This window comes from Cupressus sempervirens, chromosome 2 (assembly GCF_028749045.1).
Source record: "Cupressus sempervirens isolate cs-2001-9-10 chromosome 2, ASM2874904v1, whole genome shotgun sequence".
Lineage (NCBI taxonomy): Eukaryota > Viridiplantae > Streptophyta > Pinopsida > Cupressales > Cupressaceae > Cupressus > Cupressus sempervirens.
Window position 1 is genome coordinate 409,418,596 of NC_143119.1, and position 22,880 is coordinate 409,441,475.

At 36.0% G+C, this 22,880-nt stretch overlaps 1 protein-coding gene across 5 annotated transcripts in view; it reads right to left on the minus strand.

The window, feature by feature from the left end:
* Positions 1-22,880, minus strand: part of LOC149572842 (DExH-box ATP-dependent RNA helicase DExH7, chloroplastic-like) — a 356,903-nt gene that overhangs the window by 69,754 nt on the left and 264,269 nt on the right. For 4 of the 5 annotated variants that reach the window (XM_089813915.1, XM_089813917.1, XM_089813914.1 and 1 more), the window contains exons 29-31: positions 20,421-20,491; positions 6,975-7,035; positions 5,952-6,044 (exon numbers count right to left, since the gene is read on the minus strand). In XM_089813915.1, the coding sequence (XP_089670041.1) occupies positions 5,952-6,044; positions 6,975-7,035; positions 20,421-20,491 (225 nt within the window). Of the gene's footprint in view, positions 1-5,951; positions 6,045-6,974; positions 7,036-20,420; positions 20,492-22,880 lie in introns of those variants that run through there. The other variant, XR_016359987.1, reaches the window with a different exon arrangement.

Here is a 22,880-nt window from a genome sequence, read left to right on the forward strand (position 1 = left end):
GTGTAGTATGAATTTGGGAGAAAAGTGAATAAAAGAAGAAATTGGACTTGAAGCTTTCACTAGAAGCAATTGTGATAGAGCAAATTAGAAGCTTTGACTGTAATTTATGCCTATTGTCTTTGATTCATGTTATTATTGTGTGTTCAATAATAGAGCGTAGTGAGTTAGGAAGCAATCAGAGCAAAGCTTTGATTGGGAGCGGTTGTGGTAATATATAGACTACAAGCTTTGACTACAGCTTGTATTGCTTTCTCAAATTCATGAAAGATAGTTACAATTTCCCTACTTTTGGAAGGCTTTGCACCCCAATGCTAGAGGTTTTTCTTATAGAATAGAACAGAATAAAAACCATCTACTTCTGGAAAATCTGTGCCCCAAAGGTAGTGATTTTTTTAATAAATTAAACTAACATGACTCAGAGCCAAACTAGTACACTTTTAATCAGCCTTTGAGTTGGTGTTGGTTTATTGGTATCACCGTTTTCAGCTACTAGATAGAAGTGTAGTTAGAGATTTCATCTTGCCCATTACTCACTCCACGGGTAAGTGGATTCTTTCCTGAGGTTAAGAGGAGAGAATATTTGTAACACCCCTCACAAATCTCTCAACATCTTCGTTCCCTTGAGTTGATCCAAGAAACAGCGATAAGGGGGATCCTTCCCTTTAATGTAGGGGAGACTTTGTCTCACACACTATAGCTGGTCTACCTATTTTGTGACTGGATTTTCACAAAACTATCAGTTGCAAAATATCCACCCAACAAATAGTTTTGTGAAAATTTATGATTTTGGCACCATCACTAAAAACAATTATTCATTGTGTTTGTATCTGATATTTTTGGAGATGGTAAGATTTAGATTCATTCATCTAAAATTTTCAAGCTGCCAATGATATACATATATGATCTCTCAGTATATTAAGCAAATGCATCACACATCCTTTGCAAATACAATCTGTCCCAAAAGAAAAAAAATGGCACAGTGCTAAGAAAGGAAGCCTTCAATTTTGTCTTTTGTTATTAGCGACAACTGCACAGAATAGGAAATACAATGTCCCTAGATTTATAAAGAAACCCATAGAAAGTGGAATTCACAAGAGAAGGCAAAGTGGTGAAGGAGCAAGCATAGAAGAATTATGAATTCTTTTACATTTCAATTATGAATTACACATAATTGTGAATTATGTGCAAGATTCACAGCAAATGCAATTCATAATCTTTGTTCATAAGATGACAATCAAACCTTTGGTGATTGTGTGGACATCCTTACTTGTGGTGGCAAGATTATATCTCTAGATTTAACATATCCGAGGAAAGAGAACTATAAAGTGTGTTTGGTTTGTTGAGTGTACAGAATGCTCTTATGGAGATGCAAATGCAATTGGCAGCTGTAAAGCCATTTTGCACGATTTTATGAATAATGAGAGTGCTGAAATAGCACATGGACATTGGTGGGCAAATTAGTTGGAAATGCCACCACAGATATGCATGCAAGATGTGCAAGTATAGAAAGAAAGTGAGCCATTTGACAAAATGCCTTGAAGGAAGTGCTATTTCAGTGACCCAATAATGCACAAAATGCAATTGTTGAAACTTCCTCCAAGTATATGTGATTAGGAGGTGTCTAAGCCAAATTCTACGATCTCTCCAACAGCGTTTTGCTGGGAGAATTTTCGGTCGAATATAATAATCGGAAAATGCACTGGCAAGCATGCATAAAAAACACAAAATCATGCATTGTTTGCAGATTAAGCATCAAATAGATTGAGTTTGTATGCCACAAACGCATGTATGATTGTTACAGACCAAGTGTCTGACAAAATGATAACAAGAGATTTGGTATCATTGTATGTTTAAAATTTCTTCCATTTGAAATGTGGAAGAATATATACTATCTAAATGCAGAACCCCTTTGAGCGATGGCAAGGATGAACATCCACATAGTGCTCGAGATAAAAGTATTAAAATTGCAGGCTTGCATATCCTTGTGTGCTCAGCGGTCTGTCGTGAGTTTTGTTGTGAATTGTGAAGGAGTGTCATACATATAAAGAGATAAGTATTGCATAATGTTCATATTAGTTATTTATTCATACAATTACATTGATTAGAAAATCATGTATGCTTCTGGCATTGATATTTCACTCAAAGATAAGTTCTGCAAACTATTTGCAATCTCTCTCCAATATGCTTTCAGGATAGAACCCATTTATGGGAAAAAGAACTTAATGCTTGCAGTTATGGTACTGAGTTAATAACTGAAAGCATTTCTTCAAAGAGGAGGAAATAACATTCAGAGGGAGTATGGCACATCCATTAGAAGTAAACTTAGAAGACAAGATGTTGATGCATGTACCTGAAGCTTTCATAAGGAAGCCACTTTGATTCAATAAAGTTCGGACTGCTAAAATTTATTGACAAATATTAAATAATCGCCAGCAAAAGTGGATACCATGGCAACTTTAATAATTGTTTAATAAATAATCTCCTGATGGCCTGGGCAAAATAAGTCACTCAGAATAAAATTAAGTGGCTTTTAAATGTTTGCCGCAACTCATATTGGTTATTCCCTGACTTCTAAATAAACATTAGCGTCAATAGTATATCCTTCATCCTGATATTATGCAAAAAGGAATCTCTGACAACTATCAGTTTTGAAAATATTCACACATAACTCTCACCTCATATAGCCTCCATTAGTTAAATTAATACTGCTAAATAGCCAATATAGCACCCTTCTCAAAATCTCATGGCATGTATCATCAGCTCAGTTGCAGATTATTACGGGACAGAGATATGCCACATCAATATAAAGGATTTTTCTCAATTAATGTTTTCACTGAACAGCCACTCAAATGAAGCTGAGTTAATATTTGAGACTTATATACCATGTATTCTGAATGACTAATATAGAATCGTTCCAAAAAATTCCAGGCTTATGAAATTCTCTGCCAATATTGAAGCGGTCCTTAATTCCTGTTATATATTTTCTCTCTTTTGTAATAACGCCAGCTGGTTATAGCTCGGATACACACCTATTTTCCATGCTAGGTTATAGTGGTCCTTAATTCCACAGAAAGAGGTCAATCGACCTCTTCTTTGAATCTGCTAAATACTTGTGATTTTTCCTTATGATTTTCAAACAAGATGCCAAATCAAAGATTGAATTGAAATGATTAAACAAAGATTGTTAACTGATTTATGATTCAAAGTTGCAACCTTTCATTCAATTCAAATTCACACGTATATTCCAACTAAGCTCAATATCAACAAGGTAATTAATAGCAAATTGAATTGGTGCATATAAAATGATACTTGAATGTAAATACAAACAAATTCAAATGACATATAAGGAACCTATTTCCATTGGATGTATGTGTTTCCAACTTGCCCAGCCACACGCACAACTCCAGAATTAATATTGTTTTCTGTAGTCTTCTCCAAACTTTGTTACAGAGCCCCCAAAATTGATTGCAGCCCACACACAGACCTCTTAAACAAATTGCAAGCCACTCCCTTGCTACATCAGCCTTTGTAATATTTCAGACCCCCAATAATGCAGCGGTAGGCCCTAAATGCAGATCGCAGGGCTGTATGAAAAAACATGGGCCAAGGAAAAGTGACGCAAAGCCCTAAATGCTGAACCCAGGCTGTCCTGGAAAGATCACAGACACATATAACCATCAACACTACCTTCTATGATGCACGACAGCCTTAATGTAAACACAGATGTCTTCTAGGCTCCCAACGGAGGTAGAATTCAATTCTCAGCAGCTTAATAACTCCACCAAATACTGGTAAATTCTTCAGCAGTCAATGACTTCTCAGATATAGTATATACAATAGAGAAGTAATGGAAAATTTTGCTATACCTCAGCAGAAAACTTACAAAGATACTTGCAGGTGAATATCAGAACTCAAACCCTCAACACAAGCAAAAATAATATTCAAATTGGATAGAGTTCCCAAATACAATAGGAACAGTAGGGAAATCAATAATTCAATTCCAACAAGTCTCAAAACTTGATCCACAATACCTCAGCTATGGAATCAAATGAACTTTTCAGTCTCAAACCCTTATACTTCAGCAAGGGCACAAAAGAAATCATCAACTTTAGAAACTCTTCACAGGCAACCAAAAGAAAATAGACAATCAGATGCTTTTCTCATCAGCTGTGCTCATATTTATAATCTCCAAATGGTACAAGTTTCCCAAACGTAACTCCAATTAAGAAACTTCCTCAACACATCATTTAATAACATTTAAATATAATAAAGTGCCTTATTATAATATAAACTTAATAATTGATTAATAAATATGAACCTGCAAAATAAATAGCTCCATCCACTACAAGCGATGACCAACTGCCAGCACCACCATCTGCACTGCCAAATATGGCAACTACATGAATTGGACTTACTAAAAATAGTAAATCCACCATTGAGACTCTCAAATCACACTATTAGCTCACAAGGGTCACTGTGATTAATTGACTCAATCAACTGCAGGAGCTCGCCAAAAATGGGGACATTAAACTTTTCCACGATCCTAGATCGTACCCTTCTATTCTGGACTACTTCTCATCTGTGAGGAGTATTTAGCTTTGTTTTTTTTTTTTTTTTCTGTTCTTTAGCTTTCTTGCTTTTTCTGTGGACACCGTTTGGAGCTCCCCTTAGCTGGCATTTTGCCCTTTTGCATTGTTCCTAGTCCCTTAGACCCTAGTTGGTGTTTAGTTGGACATTAATAAAGTTATCTTATCTAAAACAAATTAACCCTACAGAACTACAAAGTACAAACATTTTCTGTCTACCAAAATTGTCTCTAATAAAATTCTTGTAAAACGACTTGTGATCAAAATTTGTTTATGAATAAACTCCACAAGATGTTAGGATTTTTAGCTCTAATACTATTGTAGCCCAACAAATACACCAAAAAACCCGCTTGGTAGTAAGCATGGCTAATCAGGGTGTTAAGAGTGGGAAACATCTCTCTTCCATCGGAACATCTGAGGGTGGAGACCAACCTCCAAACACATGGCTGTGAGGGCACACCACTTGTGCATGGGACATAGCACATAGCCAAAGATACTATGTGCTAGTTGTCATATAGATCAGAACTTTGTTTAGGCCTCTCATTGAGGTGTACAAATTCTGGTTAGCCATGTGAAGATAGGTAATTGTATAAATTTGTTTGCAATATGTGCTTGAAATCCAAAGATTTAAATTATTCATATTGTAAAAAGCTAGCAGTCATTTGCTTAAATTTTAGATTTTAATTTTAGTTTTTTAATTACAAAGGAGCTTTTCTTTCTAATTTGAATAAAGTTTTGTGCATGCTTTTGTCTTCAAAGAGAGAATGAAATGCTGCATTCCAGAAAAAATAACTTATTACTACCATTAAAATGAGGAACAAACATTTCCGTGCAATATCTGGATCAGCAACAAATGCTAATGAAACACGATCACTTGATTCTGCTTATAAGAGATCAAACTCTATCAGATCTTTGCCAGATAAATATACTTCAAAAATTATTCAAACCAAATGATTAGTAAGCAATTCCTTGTATTATGTATGACAAGTAACAATCTTTGCTGAAGATTATCGAGATATGGATTTCGACAAACATAAATTTGGTGAAGAAAGGTTTTGTAACATTAACCAGACAACAATGTACATAAACATATTTATTGTAAGAATTATAAGCAGACATAATGTAAGAATATGCCTAAATGCTAAAGATTACAAAATTCAAAACACAATTTATATGGAGGACACTTTTATCAAGTAAGTATATAAACTTCAAATCTAATCTCATATTCTAGTGATCACAATTCTACTCATTATATTTGAGATACCTTACAATAAATCATCTAAAACATCTTACTATTCTGTCAATTATACATAGTTACACATAGAAAGAGAAAATGTTTCTAATCCATATTAAGACTTAATCTACCTTTACTACTGCAGAATGTTGAGCATAGATGTTAAAAGGCTGTGATAAGTCATCGAGTAATTTGTAAATGTTGTCATTCTTTCTGAAATCCACCTGTTCCCAAAATATTGAGTTGATTAGATGTCTATATATGAGAACATACCATCATAGAGCAATAATGTACATAAAAAAACACATCCTTTGGAATTCCAATTCAGTTGGCTGCATTAAACCTGGCGAATTGAAATTTGTAAATTTGTAATGGTCATTCTATTTTCAAGGGAAACACCTTTAATGCAAGGATATGATGTACACATTTCAATATAAAGAACAGAATTTCGATAAAGATTTCTTTATCCCAATCCTGAACTGTTATCTTTGCATATTCATTCTAGTCTTATGGCTTTAAAATTGAACATTAAGTAAATACCATGATAAGAAGCAGAGTACTCCCATTATCATTTTAGAAACTAAACATTTTACTATAAAAGGGAAAGATTTCACAACACAAATCATTTCCAGAGATGGTTATGTTACAAAAAGTAACAGGCATGTTCAAGTATTTAATACTAGTAGATGGAATAATTGTCTGCATGACAGGCATGAGATCAGAAAAAAAACCTTTCACGATAATCAATCAATATAAACTTTGGTTTATCAAACTCCTTATTTCATTAAAAAAAAAACAACTTTGATGAAGCAGATTTATTTTTCCTTCATCAGGAATAATAGAAATAAAACAGAAAAACAATGTCAATATCCATAAGAGTGCAAATCTACAGGCCAACCTGGACACTAATATACTGTAGGAATATCAACACTGTTTAGAACCACGACACATGAAAAGAGTATTGTGTGTAATTTCTATACAATTCAGCTTTGATATCACTGCATAGATGAAAAATAATTTTGCATAACAAATACAATTAAACAATATAAATCTCAGTGCAGAGACACGTTAAGAGGGATAAAAAATTGTAAGATGGTAGATACTGATACATAATGCCACTTTGACTTGTGCCTAATAAAAGAAAGTACACTGACCTTTGGAAGATTTATAAAACCAATATCTGCCAGCAGGCTCCCAAATTGGAATCGCATATCTCTGTCAAATTACTTGCACTATGAGTTCAAAATTCTTTGGAAGAAAAGACTATTTGACAATAATGTGGTTAAAGTGTGATAATAACATTTGATTACTTCATCAAAATCAAATGTGCAATTTCTTCAAGCATCCTTATGTGTTTCTTCTTAATTGGATGGGAAGATGATAGACATTAAACAGTGACATGTCACCAATAAAATTTCACAAAAGAGTGTAAATACAAAACAAATACTCAATCAGTTATGCGATTCCAATATCTGCCAGCAGGCTCCCAAATTGGAATCAAATATCTCTGTCAGATTACTTGCACTATGAGTTCAAAATTCTTTGGAAGAAAAGACTATTTGACAATAATGTGGTTAAAGTGTGATAATTACATTTGATTACTTCATTAAAATTGAATGTGCAATTTCTACAAGCATCCTTAAGTGTTTCTTCTCAATTGGATGGGAAGATGATAGACATTAAACAGTGACATGTCATCGATAAAATTTAACAAAAGAGTGAAAATACAAAATTAATACTCAGTGAATCAATTATGTCACAGTTTGAGCATGATATAACCAACAAGATATATAAAAGACATAATGTCAAGATGATAGAATGGCCTGATTACAGTATATCTCATACATAGATCCATGCTTTGGAATGTGTGATGTATGTGCAATACAAGAAAAGTGTAAAATTTCACACATTTCCCTCTGCATGTATGTGCTGAAGCCGAAGGATACCTACCAGCAAAGTCGTTCGAGTTTTTTTGTCACCTATATGCCCCCTATAGTTTAGGTGTGAAAGAATCATCTTTTCTTTGACTATCAAGTCAATAGGTTGATTGGTGACTGCTGGATACGGATATCGCATGGGTGATCTTATCGGCTATAAATTTGAATCAGAAATCTGCAATCTCAAGAATGATGAATCAATTGCCTCCAGACTGTTGTCTACAAATGTTCAACACATAGGAAAGTTCTTATTTAGAGTCCAATGATTTTTGTACTCAAACTCAAAATCTCCATCCACCATTAATTGTTGGCTCAAACTGAACTGCCGAGTTTTCATCCATCAAAGAAATGGTTGGAGCTTTCATCCTTTCTGTGAAAATATGACCAACGTCACAATCTCCAAAAGAGAAATAAACAATATCCAGAAGGAATCCTTTTTCTTCCTTAGCTTCCTTTTATAACCATCTGTAGAACTTTTTGGAAAATAGACTTACAAAATCCCATTTTTTATATTAAAATCTTTTCCTCATAAAGTGACTTATAATACTTTATCTTTTTTTTTTATAACTTTTGGCACCAAGCGATTAAAATATTCGACTTATAAATATTAATTAATTAAACTCTACGCCATTGTGCTGAACACTATTTTTACCAGTGTACTTAATAAGGGGCATTGTAGGGCAAGAGGTCGAGCGGGTTTTCGAGCGGACTTTTAGACCATTGATCATATCTTGATTTTGCGGAATATCATTAAGGAGACTAGTCACCACTCAATGAAAGTCAACCGCTGTTTTGTGGACTTTCGCAAGACGTTTGATTCTATCCCCTAGGTGGCACTTTTCTAGAGATTCAGAGACATTGGTGTTTCAAAGACTCTGCTGACGACGATCATGAGGCTCTACGAGATTGTTGAGGGTAGATTAAGGAATCCCAAGGATTTTTCAAACCCAATCTAGAGCATCAATGGGGTGAAGCAGGGCTGCCTTGCCTCCCCCACTTTGTTTGGCATTTACATTGATGAGCTTGGGGTTTTCCTCTAGGATTCCTTGCTCCTTGATGACAGCTGCTACTTACACTAGGTCATGATCTCTATTCTCCTCCTTGTCGACGCTGTGATTCTTCTAGCCTCTTATCTATTGGGTGGATATGTTGCAACCGACAATTTTAGGTAAAATCCAATTGCAAAATAGGATGACTAGCCACAGCATGTGAGACAGAGTTTCTCCTACCTTAAAGGGAAGGCTCCCCCTTCTCACCGTTCCTTGGATCAACTCAAGGTAAGCAAGAAGTTGAGAGATTTTGTTAAGGGGTGTTACCAATATTCTTTCCTCTTAACTTTCAGGAAGGAATCCACTTACTCGTGGAGTGAATAATGGGCAGGGTGAAATCTCTAACTACATTTCTATCTAAAGTTGAAAACGATGATATAGATAAACCAAGACTAACTCAAAGGTTAGCTGAAAATATACTGATTTGGCTCTAAGTCCGGTTGTATTTCTATATGAATAAGCTTTACTAATAGGGCACAAAGAATTCCACAATTGCTCCTAGTCAAAGCTCCGGCTCCAATTGCTTATTAACTCATTTTATACTCAATTATCAAGAACACAAGATTACATGAATCAAAGATAACATAAGTAACAATCTCACTCAATCAAAGTTAGTCTCAATTGCTCCTTTGTATTCACTTTTCTATCAAAATAGTGCTAGCACAATTTCTCCAGAGCTCTCTTGTATACAATAAAAGATGATTTTACAATGATGGGGCACTCCTTTATATAGGCACGGGAGTTAAGAAAAAGAAGGAAGAATAAGTGGGAGCAACTAAACCAACTTTGACCAAGTCAAAGTAGAAGAAAAATTATTGGGTTACATGCAACTCACATTACATGTAATTATATCTTTTCATGCAATGCATCCTCTTTGATCTACAATCATAAATAAAGAACAAAATAACAATCTTAAAGATTGTTCTTTAGCACCTTGAACTTGATGATAACATCATGCACTGGAGGAAGATCAAAAATCTCCATTGTCTACAATATTGCCTCTATCCTTACTGCATCTTCATATGCTAATTGCACAACCCTAGAATTTGTCGCCAGAGAATCTAGGAAGTGTTTTGTCGAAGATTTATACAGAACAAATTTGTTCGTGTGAGAACCAAAATCTTTAGAAAATAAATCAGCATTGATCTTGATAGTATAATTAGAACTTGCTCTTTCAACTACAATCAGATTACCATGTTCATCAAGAATCTGACATCCCATTTTCTCTAAATCACATGTGATCCCTGTTTCTATCATCTGAAAATCTCCAAGAGCTGTTTGCAACTTCGTAACTAGTTTTCTCAATGTTTCTTCTTTATAACCCATAAGCCCTTGATACTTGAAGAACATTTCACAAGATGGAAGAATGTCATATGAAACTGTGGCATCTAACTCAAATTTAGTAATCTCATCCTAGTCATTGAGAATCTCTTTTAAATCATCTGCTTCTTGAGTCTAGGAGGACATCAAGCCTTGCTCCATTTCATTCATATCTTTGATACGCTTAAGAATTGTAAATGTTTTTGTAATGGCTTGAACTCCTCCAGAAATGACATCTCCTAGTCCAACCTTGCAATGTTAAGAATGATGAGTCTAGAGACTTATTAAAAATAGTATCTAGAAACTCCACTGAAGCAACCCTAATTAGCCCACAACTAAAATCGCCCAAGCCAAAAGCTGCTCTGATCATGTAGGAGACCTAGTTTTCCCATGGGACCAAGGAAAAACAGCCTAATGGCGCAATAAAAACTCACTAGCTAGAAAAGGGAGCATGACAATCCTTTCTTCCCAAGGATTGCTTGCCCCAAGCAGTCTGAATTTGTAAGATGGAACCAAATGCGTGGATCCCAAATCTGCCTCAAAGATGATACTTTGTCCAATCGTTGTGCCACACTGGTGTAAACATCTCTAATCTTAGAATTAACCCAAACACCAATCAACTGGATACTGCAATTCCAAAGCATCTCATGTGTATACTCAACCACGTCAACCTGCCATGCGCTACTAAGGAAAATGCTCCCTACCCAACTGAGTACCTCACTCCAACTATAGTTACACACACCTCTAATATCGTAAGGTGGCAAGACCTCAACGATAGACCAATCTCCATCTAGAATGGAATGCAATTGATCACTCCTGCTGACTCCTTGATCTGTAACCATCCTTGTAAAAGCTCCAAAGCTCCACCTAGATCCCAAGTGAAGACGTGTGATGTCCCTTATATCACCCACTAACTCCTGTAATATCTATGCCCATTAAGAGAATAATATATGCCAGATTATCTCATGAACCATACCACCATGCTACAAATCACAGAGTAATTCAATAGTAGGTATCGCAAGAGTGAGCAACTCAAAAGAGAGTAACTTAGAAAGCCATCTTGTCTCGCTTCCCTCAATTGTGTAAGGACATACACCACACCAACTATCAAAATTCCGTGCACAAGAGGAATCCATCAAAATCAAAACATATCCAAGATGATCACCAAATTTCTATTGCACGACATTGACCTTGTCTTCACCATACCAGGATTGGTGAAGCCCATCAATGGAACCCAACTAAGCTATACTGCTAACTCTGTCAATACTCAGGTCCCAAAGAAAACCGCTCTCACATCCATCCTCCATAAGGAGATACAAAGCATTGAAAGAATTTGCAATCTCACAACTACATCCAAGCTCTACAAGACTCCTATGGATGTGTTCACTCAACAACCCAACTAGTAGCAACTAACACCATAACTACCCTATGAATCTATATCTGCATGAGACCTCTGTGACATAAAAGTAAGCAACCCATCCTGATAGATATCGCTATAGTCAAAATTGACTAGTGCCCCTATAACTAATCTCCCATCACCACCTAATTCAAATACCTACAACCTTTAATACCATCTCCTGATGATGGTAGAGCTTCATCCCATAATGGATGATACAAACTCTGAGTCAACCCAGACCTGCGCCTCATCAAATCCTCTACGTGTGGATCAAACAAAAAGTGATGAGCACTCCTCATTGTATAGTCACACTCCATAACCTCAACCTTAGTCAATCACTCATCATACAGTACATTTTGCCGATAGGAAGTGAATGAATCTAGCTCAACCTAATCATCCCTCACACTATCATCACTAACAACCTCCTCAACAAAAAAGTCTATATGTTGGGCTGATTGAGAGCATATCAAATCTAATTTCTGATTTAACTCAATAATATGATATTTTGCTTCATGAAATGTCACTAAAGTAGCCTCAATGGTATCCTCGGCATTCATAAGCTCATATGTACATACATCTACTTTTGCTTCCTTCTTCCTCAATGCTTCTGAGTAAATCTTTGCAAGGTCAAAGAGATGATCATGATCTGAAACAAGGTGTAGGTAATCTGATTTCATTGTTTTCAGCCCTTCTTGTATCATTAATTTCTATGAAAATTCTTCTTTAAGTCCCCCTTGGTTCCCTTCCATTTGTTCCTTCCAAAGGTTCTTTTCAAGCATCCCATATATGTCATCAAAACGTGATAAAGCTGCAATAATTTTATGTTCAGTCACTTTCATTTGACTCTCTAAATAAGGTGAACTAGTAGGTGTATGAGATATGTTAAGTGCACATGAGGTGGGAGAATGTGTTTCATCATACATATCCACATCATAAATGTCATCTTTCATACCCAAATAAGCTGTTGAGTCCTCATCATTGGCTAATCAAATATTCTTCTCCAATGCATTATCATCATGTTCATCAGGAATACTAGTGTAGGCAACCCTACAAGAGATCTCTACCTCCATATTACCAATCAATAAACCTATACCATGTTTAACATTTTCTACATGATCATGAGAAGGTTATAAATTAGTGGTAGTTGGCTCCTCTTCTTTTTAAAGACTACCACTAAGATTGATTATTGTCCTCGTACAAATTTCTGCACTTGTCTTTTTCACAAGGAGATCCTGGGCCAATTCATAATATTTCTTTTATGCCATAATAAGTCTTGTTTTGTAACTTTGGATGGAAGTCCATATAATCAATGAAGGATAATTTTTTTTGAACGTATGGAGAGAATTTGTTGTACTCACCATATATGCTGAGTATTTCAGTTCTTGCATTAGGTGGGAAATTTTCAGCTAATTGTTGCTGTAATCTAACAAGATATTTTTTGACTTTTTCCAGACCATGTATCCTCCCCATGGCTAGATACTACTAGTCTCTGCAAGTGAATGTTCAAACTGTTTGGAACAAGTTGTTTCAGTTTATTCAACTTTCATACCATAAGCCTCAAACTGCAGTGACTTGTGTTGTTACAATAAGCCACCTCTTCCCAAGGAATTAAATATGTAAACAATGTTTCACTTCACACTCCAAACTCTGGTTTGATTGAACCACTTGTCATACAGTTTCTCAACAATGAATGAAAATGGGACTGTTTCGGGTAGTTTGTTAAAAGACAAGGATATTGATTTCAGTAGCTTGATAGTCTGAAAATTGCACTTGGAATCATTCAGAAAATCCACAAATTCACTTAGCAACTGCTCAACATTATTTTCATAGTCTTGATCCTGCCCGTTATCACATGCACTAGACTGCCATTGAAGTCGAAGGATTCAAATATGCTGACAGCTACCTTTAATTCAATTAGCAAACTGAAATTGCTATTACTAGTGCTCGGAAATTGTTACACCAGTCTAAAGTAAGACAATAAGCGGTCAAGTAACAAACAACAGCAATTATTGGTACATTCCCCTTCCATTCAGTATCGGACTGTGTATTGAACCCATGAATTGGAGAATAAATCTTTGTTCGCAAGTGTAGATATCGATCCGAAATAACACTGTCAAGTCTTCAGTGCTGGCAACCAATATGTTATGATGGTGGCTTAGCATACACCTTTTCATGCACTTGTTCTCAAGTAAGGATTCCGCAAACACAACTCTGTGAAAACACCCAAAATTGCTGGGAATAGGTGTTCCCCAAAACGCAACAGCTATATCAACTCTCACTTCCACTACTTGTATGTGAGCTTGATGAGTGAAACATGGCTCGGGTTTTTCTACAACCTCTACATCCACTCATATCTGCTCCTCCATCAGAGACAATTCTTGTGGGTCTGAATAGCTATAGCATTCAACAATAATGGTTCTCCCAATACCACACCACTGTGTGTATTCAACCAAGTGCAGTTGTGTGTCACTGTTTAGGCTCTTATGATAGCGAACAGAAGATGTTCCAACAGTCAACCAATAATCAATAACGACTACCAAATCTTCCGAACCCATGCAACTTAGCAATCACAATCAACTCATGTCATGCCAATATGAAAGTTAGCAGCACTATTGATTCCCGTAGGTACTTATTTGCACCCCTAAAAGAGTTCCGCCTGGCTTCAATGGTCACTGTCCATTTGTTCAACTATCTAAATCTTCGCCCAAACCTTTTTCCCGGCATGTCCATTCGATAGTTAAAATGATTGTAGTCTACAGCCCAAAATAAACTCCTTATTTCGACAATCTTAATAGAACGCTGCGCCAACAAATTGCTGATTTGATAAACCCATAATATTAAATTAAAATGTCAGCTTCAATGACATTTACTTTGCCCAGACCAAAGGAATTAATATGAATGTATAAAGTCTTTCCAGATATCAAGTCCACAACCATCGAATTAATTCATGGTAATAAGAAGACTCTTCCAAGGGCATCGTGTGGCCACGTTTCCGAAGGCCTGCTAAATATGTAGTCCGCCGAAAATTTAAAATATCAAATTTAAGTGTCCTTAATGGATGTTTTAAAAAAAAAAAAAACATTTTCGCCAATTTCACAGCATTCACGGTAAAACCATATTTGTCTGAACACGATTTTGGCTTTTGCCAGTCATATTAAAATAGTAATGCAATCTTTAAATTATAAGACCCACCCAAATGAAATATCATTGAGGAAGAATATACATTAGGACCCGATAAAGAAAAGTTATATTGCAACTCTGGTCTTTAATAATAAAAACATTTTCCCTTATCCTTTACCACCAACGTTATTCAGGAATATTTAATATTTCTGCTTGATGACTTCCTTCATCCTGGGTTCCAAAAATTCTAATTAGACTTTTGTGATTTTATATTTTTGCACAAACACTACAGGATGGCAGGATGGCAAGATAAATGCTCTAATAGAACTTCTGATAATATCCGGCTCTGAAAATAATAAACACTTTTTGTACATATATCCCACAAGCTGGTGGGTTTGGTGCAAAGTAACAAGAATCGGAATCGGATCGGAATCGGCAAGGCCGAATCAAATCGTGAATCGGCCATGAATCGGAATCGAATCGGCCATGAATCGGAAAATTTTAAAAACCCTTGAAATTTAGTGAGTAACTTATTTCATAAACCCTTTATCGCTGATTCGATTCACCGATTCACAAAAAATCGTTTGGCTTGAATCGAATCGCCGAATCGCATGAATCGCATGAATCGCCGTGATTCTTGGAACTATGGTTTGGTGCTTTATTACCATTGTAATATCCTAGAGGATACTTTCCCCAAATTAATGCACAAATAATTTTCAGATAACAGCATATATATTTTGCAAATAAAACCAGCAGAATAAACCAACAATAGACCAATAAATACTCATTAAAATACTTCAAAAATGCGTTATTGTATTATACATCAGCAATACAATAACCAGCTATTAAAATATCCAATCTTAAACACAGTTTTACAGTCAAATTGGAATGATAAACAAATAACCTTTTAGTACATGTGAGACACTTAGTGTGACATCTCCGTGGACAATGGGTTTGTCCCCACTATTTATCGGCACGAGGGTTTCCGTCCTCAAGCTAGATAAAAGCTAAAGCTTCTTTCCAAATGACTCTCCAAGAGAGAAACTGAAATTTGAATCCTAAACCAAGCATGCTGGAAATCAGCTCCATCTCCCCTTTTAACAAACAAACCGGTGACTCTTCACATTCCCCTCATTGTTTCTTTATTTCTTTTAGGGCCCGTTTGGTGAGCGGAATAGGAATACGTATTCCAAAAATTTTGAATTCCTTGTTTGGATGCACCAAAACGGGATTGGAATACGAAGTAAAATAGGAATACGTATTCCAATTTTGGCCCAAAAATGGGGTTTTGCAATTCCACCCGAATAGGTGTTATTGGAATACGTATTCCTATTCCATTTTTTTTAATTTTAGAAAACATAAATTTTCGGGTCTGCGAATTCCCATCAAATATTGGCTGAACCAAATGGAGAACAGGAATACATTCTATTCCAGAATACGTATTCCTATTCCGCTCACCAAACGGGCCCTTATAAAATAATACTTTTTCCACTAGAGAAATAAAGTGCCCATAGTAATAAACTGACAATTAATAATGTGAACTTATTTTATAAAATCACTTTATTAATTAATCAATTAAATCTTCGAGCATTAAAATCTCTAACCAGACGGATTCAAATATGCATGTGTGATAGCTTGTCAGAAAGGTCATGGCAAGACACTCCTAGTCCAACCTTACAATGCTAAGAATCATGAGTTTGCTAACTTACAAGTGTCTAGAAACCCTGATTAGCCCGCAACTTAAATCACCTAGGCTAAAAAGTGCTCTGATCATATAGGAGACCTTGTTTGCCCATGGGACCAAGGCAAAGCAGTCTAATAGCACAACAAAACTCGCTGGCGAGAAAAGGGAACATGACAGAAAGCTCTTCAATCACTTATAGAACACTATCTAAGAGCTCATCCACACACCTTATCAATGTGGAATAAACAAAATCACCCTTTTTGCCCTTTCCTTTTTTTTTAGGACATTTTGCTTTCTCGCCCCTATTTTCTCAATATTGTTTTCTGCCACTTTTGTTTCATGATTGCTTTTTTTGACCCTATTTTTTCGTGATTAATTTTTCCTCAATATTTTTTATACCTTTAATTTAAAAATAATATTCAACTAAGTCCTCAAACACTTTTCTATGTCTCCAATTTATTGTAAAATAAAGGGGACCATTTCATTTAAGTATTTGCCACAAACTATAGACAGTATATTAATGGCTTTAAATAATTAAAGCTAGCTTTATAAAATAAATTTATTAATGCACAATAAGCCATATCAATGATAAATAAAACTATTCGTCAATTTTAAACAATTACAATTGACATGTCACTTCCACTAGATGTCCAATCATCCCCAAAATGACTTACTATAAATAGTAAGCATGCCCAAAATTGTCTCAAAACCTCTCATGGTTTACGACTCAAATTGCCTAAGCCAAGCAGACTCTAAGTCCCTTTAAGTCTTGGTTGGCCTATGGGACCATGGGGAATAGACTAACACGTCATGATATGAATGCTAGAGAGGGGACAATACATTGACCAAAAATTATTTTGGTTAGAAATGTTTAAATTCACTTGTGCTAATGAATAGGGAGAAAGCGTGAAACAATTTTGTAATTCACTCAAGAGGAAATCTCCTTAAGATTGTACAAGATTATATGCTCCTTTAAAGGCTTAAGGGTTGGATGAGGAATCTACCTATGGTCTTCTTTTTTCATTGTTCCCAAAAAGTAAGTTTAGGGAATTAAGATCCTTGTTTTGTAGACAAGACAAAATAATTGGATTGTAGTATCTTCATTTGTTTATTGGTTTCCCTTTGTATCCTAGTTGTGCCTAATCTTAATGCTTCATTTTGTAGAAGGGTCTAAGGCATTTAAAAATTCCTACTTACCTTAATCAAAAGCATCTTTGAAGTCCTATCTAGATTGTCAATCATTCATTGGTAGTATATAACAATTCTTATCAAAACATAATGTTTAGGAAAATGCCATGTTGAAGGAATGGCACATAATATACCAAGGCTTATGAGATGATGTAAATGGATACTGTAGTAGCTAACTTATCATACATACATCTCATGTTTAAAGAGGATGAGCTACATGAATTGATCTTGTAATGGATCAAATAGGAAATTTTTTGTATAAGATATATTTGCAATTATGTATCTAGGTGTGTTAGATATTTATCCTTATCCTATAAATATATAACATGCTAGAATACCATAGTAACACGGAGACGCGTTCCCCCCCTTTTTGCCCCACACATCGGAGATAGGGATGCACCGAGGACTTGGGGACTCCGTTCCCTTGTCCCTAGCGGTGCCACAAGATTCCACCACCTCTGCCAAGGATGGGGGGATGTCCCAGTGTTAACTATTTGTTGATTTAACTATTTATGTTCAATGTTTGACGTTCCAATTCAATGCAATGTTCAAGTATTTACTCTTTTACATCTTTATATCTTATATTGCAATACATATTTTCGTAACTAGCATTTTAAGTACCATATGTATAGTATATACAACCAACCCCTCCCCTCGTGCCCCCCCCCCCCCCCCCCCCCCCACGGTCCCCCTTCCCTGTGCCGTCCCCAAATTAAAGCCTCTCTGACCCAGTCTTAGACACTTGTCCCCTCATTCCCCCTCTGTTCTAATTGGTGCGCATAAATATAGTTTCCAAGATAGGGACAACAGGGGGGTGACATGCTTCTAAGACAAAAGTCTTAGTGTAATGTTCCCGTTATTAAATAAATCATTTATCAAACTATTGTAATGGGCTGATTGATTTTATGTATCTTGGACCCATTCTTATTTTTGCTTTTCGTAGTTCGTGTTGCTGTCGGCTATTTTTGTACACCCTCGGGAAGTTTTCCCCGATGGGTATTTAAGCACAACGTATAGGTTGTCTTTAGGCATGCAATTTGGATTATTTCTTGTACTGTGAATTCCAGTTGGGATTCTCTGTTGTTGGCCATTTCGGAAGTGAAAATCTTCCCTCTTTGGCTCTTCTGGTTTCGGTGGAATTCAACCCTCACCCTATTCTGTCGCCTATAGCACTTCACTCGGATTTGGCAAATTGGAGCACTATTATCTTGCGAATTGATGAAGTCATGATTATCAAATTCTCTTTTGTTGAATGAATAAGGCATTTAATAAGCATTGTGTGTTTTTTCCTTGCATTTTACTATCCCATCTATTATCTGCAAGTTTTGTGTTACATCCCGTGTGACATTTTCCTTCCTCCTGTGCGGTATCCATTGACCATACAGCCCACTTCAGTCCAACCGTACGGCCTCCTTGTACGGCTTGCCACACCCCTTGCATCCACCATACAGCCACATAACTTCTACCATATGGACACAGAGACCACCATAGGGCTATCTTGTCTACACTATACAGCCACCTTGTTTCCACCATATGACCACCTTGTTGCCACCATATGGCTTGCAAGTGTCCACTGTACAGCCACTTTATCTTCCACCGTATGGCCTCTAGCATTGTTTGTACTCCCCTCCATAACCAACATCACCAAACGGCCCCAGTTCTAGTGCATCTGTACTTCATTGTTACACACGCAACAGAACTCAGGAACGTTATACTTGTTTGTCACATCCCACAGAGGTCAGGAACATTACACTTAGGAGGCCAGTTTTTAGGGAAAGGCAAGTGATGGATATTTAAATAAAATAAAGTTTAACAGTTGTTCTTTATTCTTCATGGAATTGTGTTTCCTTGTGCAGGCATATGCATTTCATACATTGAACAAATCATTGTTACACTAAGTCAATTTGTGAAACAATATGTCATCTATGTTGAAGGTTTGAAACCTTGAGTTCATGACATCCTTCATTGGAAAACACTTTTCAGAAAGTTGAGTTACTGAATTTTTCTTGGTGCAATCATACCTTGGTAGTAATGGTTTGATATATGTAATAAAATCATGCCACAATAGTGGGTCTTACAAAAGTTCACTATAATAATATATTTTTCCAAAACAGTCCTATTATTCACATATTCTTCTCAAGCAAGTCCTTAGGGAAGACAAGTAATGCTTTCTTTTCAGCGGGATATTTTTCATGAATGCACTTTCCACTTAGACCTGTACTGAAGTAAAGCTATTTGCATAGGTTAGGTGACTGCATAAGTTCAAGGCTTGGAGAATTAGATAGCTAGTTGGTACTAAAGAAACTTCTATTTGAGAGGGATGGCTTATTTCTTCTTGAGCTCCATACAGATGTGAAAAACCATTAAATATAAAAAATCCTACTTTTGGTCGTTGCAACCACCTCAATACAGAAGAAGACCCTTTTTTTCATATTTGTGTTTTTTCTAGTTATTAGGTGACTATAAAACCCCTGGGCCATAGGTGATGGCCAGCATTCCCATGACAGTCAAGGCTATCCCCTAGTTGTTTTGAAAATGGTATTCCCTAGCAATTTCCAGCAAGGTTGGGGACATCCCCTAGTTACCCTGTAACATAGCATGCTGTTTTAAAATAAAATAAAATTACAGTATCCGGAACAATTACTTAAAGATTCAAAAAATTATGGACAGGTAGTGACATTTCATACCCATCCTACAATCTCAAAATGTCCCTTAGCCAAGGGACGTTGTGTAAAGCATAGGAACTTTTTTACATGTTATTCTGTGTTGGAAAACAAGCAGGTCCAATTGTCTAAGGGACGAATGTTTAAAATCAGAAAATAATTTGAATAGGATGTAGAAAATCTTCTAAAATAGGCAAAGAGAAAACATTAATATAATAAATAGAAAAGCCCAATAATCATTACCTTATCATATATAATGCAGAACTGCTGAGGAAGTAAGATTTACAAAATTCACGTGCAGCTGTGCCTCCTCTCTACAAGCAGAAGAATTTAATAGTCAACCATAGGCAGAAATGAAAAAACAACAACATTGCACAGTTAAACAGCAGTTAAACAGACATTGCTGTTACTTCCTATCAAATATCCTTAGACTATTTTTAATCGAATAGTAGAATCAGTTATTTTCCATAGTCCATATTACCATACAGTCAGTTGTCCTAAAATTTCAAGCATTCTGAAAAGAACTCCAATAGCTTGATTTCTAGGAATTCAAGCTGTAAGCATCTTATGCATGGAGGGGAATTCTTAGTGGGACTCATTGCAAAAATTAATCCTGACTATTATGTTAATAGACTTTCTGGCCTGCACACATTGTCTCCCCATGATAGTAGAATCAGTTCACGTGACATTCTTTTCTGTCTCTTTCTGATCTCTTTCATAAGTGCTGTCAATGATAGGAGAGTTCTCCAAGCTAGCATGGAAAAAAATTCTCATGCCCGATAGCCCTTCATATGGTTGAATTTCCTATACATAGTGAGACTTCCGTACATTTTATCACCACTTATTAATCACCACAAGTAAACATAAAGGAAATTCAAAAAATTGGTCAAGAAGCTTTCATGATATATTTGAACAATTATTTGGGGATGTTGAAAGATGAATGAAATTCTGTGTCAAACAAAAGCTTCTGAAGAGAAAATGATCCAATTGACAGCATAGCAGGAAATAGCATTTATCATTTATGCCTACATGTTATCCCTTGCCGTATACTTGTAATAAATCGGTAATCACAGATTTCACTAAATAATTCAATAAGCAATATGCAACTCTGGTTTTTTTCTCATTCTAACCTTCTTGAGTGTAATATCCCTTGGTGAATGAGGAAGAAATATGATTTTTTTACTCATGGAATATTGTCAAGAATCTGAGATGTACCATAAACTGATTGCAAACCAACTATATAACATATGATAAGACAAACACAATCAAATTTGCATCATATAGGAAATTGACATTTGTCAAACACTTGCAATACATGGGTCAGAAAACACAGAGTCTGAAGTATATCCTGCTGCAAATGAATTCTGATTTTTATTTCAGACCCTTGGTGATTGACAAACAAATTTATTGATCCAATATCGAAGTTATTACTGAACTCTAATGGCTAGCATTAACCTTCTGCAACACGGTATTCCAGAAAAGGCTATTCTACAAATAATGAATGCTCAACAACCTGATTTGTCAATAGCAAATTGTAGAGGGATGTCTACTGAAGATGTCTAATTTTTCTCAGATTTTTCTGAACTTTTTTGTGCAAAAACAACCCTCCTCATTGTTGCCACCTGCAGCCCTAGATTTGCAGATGCATGATGGGGAGAGACTAGCAAAATCAAACTTCAACTCAACTAGAGGGTCTGGATGAAACAAATAACCAACCAAATCTACCTTCTTGCAATCAATAGATGAATCAAGGTTTTGGAAATGGCCTAGAGACAGACTCTAAGACTCCAATATACACCACTACAAATCCTCAATCTCTTCCCACCAATTGATCTCTTCGAAAACAACTCAATCCCATCGGGTCATTGCCCTTGAAAACCATGAAAATCAACTCATTACAAGGCAATTATCATTGGAGTGACTTTCCTATACCCTCCTAGGTTCAACTAAACCACTTGAACAAGATCTTATCCCCAGAAATTGCCTGGACACAAAACTATCCCTCAAGACCTAGTGAATAGGCCTAATTCAATTAGGTCTATCTGCTTAGTTTTTGGGGCTCAACTCCAACAATCTCCAAAGAACCCCTTAAAGAAACTACCTTTTCAAACACCCTTTAGGGACTTATATCAATTCCCCAAGTCTCAATTTTCAACTCCTCCAATGGATCCCTGATCACACAAAGGGCTAACTAAGGAATTAGGCCTAATTAGGTCTATTTTACAAAGCAACTACCCTTGTTTTAGAGCCCACAACATTGACAACTATTCAGACACTTCAAGGGGCATACAAAAACACCAAATCCACCATTTTCTTGGATAGAACCACTCCACCCTTCATTCCACAAACAAATTCAATGTCTATTGCTACTCGAGCACATTGAGATGTTGGGCTAGGGCTTTGTCTTTTTCACAACTACCAAGGTCTTCCTATCTAAAACCAGGAGGATCTTATAATAAATCCTCTTGGGTTCAATTTCACCCAAAATCATAATTTTTCAATGGCTAGAATTCAAACTAGAGGTATTTTATTTTGAAACCCTTGGTTAACCTTGGATTTCAAACCAGCCATAGAGATTTTCTTTTAAAATGCTTCAAACTCCACACAATTTATTCAAACCAATTGGGATAGAAGGCTAACACATTATACAATCCAATCATACCATTTTGAGTCTAGGGCCAATCGAATTCCATATTGAAGATC